The following is a 1,201-nucleotide window of genomic DNA, read 5'->3' as shown; positions in this document are numbered from 1 at the left end:
TTGTATGACTTTTTCTTTTGTTTTCATTTATTACCCTTTTTTAAATTTCTTTTTTATATTCAGTACAGGGTCTCACTATACAGTGGGAATCGTAGTGATCCTCCTGTTTTCAGCCTCTTATTTTCTGGGATTGCAGGCGATTTAATCCGCTGAGCTACCTGGCCAGTCCTACCATTGTTTTAAGGGTTTGGTAAATTGAATTTAAATGCATTTTTAAAATTAGTAACTTGAGGACTGGTGAGCTAGCTCCGCAAACTAAGCACCTGCTTAGGCAAGTACAGGAACTGGGGTTTGATCCCTGGCACTGCATACCTTGCTGCCCCCAGGTTCACTGAGTCAGGTACACCTGTAGTCCCAGCACTGGGGAAACAGAAAATAAGAGGAGCACTACGAGGAGTCTGAGCTGTGTAGTGAGACCCTGTACCAAATACATAAGCTAAAAATTAAAAGAATAAAGGGGACAGCTTTATAAGACATACTGTTGTAGTCCTCAAGTGTTTATTAACGTCCTTATTTTTATGGTAGGCTTTCTGTTAGATAAAAAAATTGGAGTGAATCAACCAAAGCGAATTGAAAATGCCAAAATTCTTATTGCAAATACTGGGATGGATACAGACAAGATAAAGGTATGTAACTACAATTCTTGGAATTTGAATTGCTGGTTTCTATAAACTCAGGAAATCAGTTCTGCTGAAAATACATGTGTAAACGTGTATGTGCACACAGAACTTCTTGATAAAAATGTGAAAATATTCTGTGGCACTCTTGAAAAAGGAGTTACAAAAATGACGCTATGCTTATTTTCTTTGTTTTAGATATTTGGTTCCCGGGTAAGAGTGGATTCTACAGCAAAGGTTGCAGAGATAGAACATGCAGAAAAGGAAAAAATGAAGGAGAAAGTTGAACGTATTCTTAAGCATGGAATAAATTGTTTTATTAACAGGTCTGTGTGCTTATGCTAAAAGTTTTATAAACTAAGAGTTGATCAAAGCTTCTTGAAGTACTTTATAGTGAATTCCATTCCAGTCAGTGATTTGTTCACAAATTGCTAAACGCTTTTACTTAAAATGAGAGATTTGGGGCCGGGGAGACGGCTCAGTGGAATAAATGCTTCCCTGGCAAGCACAAGAGCCTGGGTTCAATCTCCGGTTCTGCCAAAAATAAAATAAAATAAAACGATAGGTTTTTATATACTCACTTT

At 37.2% G+C, this 1,201-nt stretch overlaps 1 protein-coding gene across 1 annotated transcript in view; it reads left to right on the top strand.

Annotated features, from left to right (window-relative positions):
* Positions 1-525: 525 nt before the first annotated feature.
* The window catches only part of LOC111814952 (T-complex protein 1 subunit beta-like), a gene marked incomplete at its 5' end in the record, with an annotated part of 2,456 nt that continues 1,780 nt past the window's right edge, over positions 526-1,201 (top strand). The window contains 2 exons of the mRNA XM_023708805.1: positions 526-626; positions 816-943. Coding sequence (XP_023564573.1) covers positions 526-626; positions 816-943 — 229 coding nt within the window. The remainder of the gene's footprint in view (positions 627-815; positions 944-1,201) is intronic.

Source organism: Octodon degus, unplaced genomic scaffold (genome assembly GCF_000260255.1).
Source record: "Octodon degus isolate 3935 unplaced genomic scaffold, OctDeg1.0 scaffold03555, whole genome shotgun sequence".
Classification (NCBI taxonomy): domain Eukaryota; kingdom Metazoa; phylum Chordata; class Mammalia; order Rodentia; family Octodontidae; genus Octodon; species Octodon degus.
Note: the sequence above shows the minus strand (reverse complement) of the source record. Positions and strands in the feature narration are given on the sequence as shown.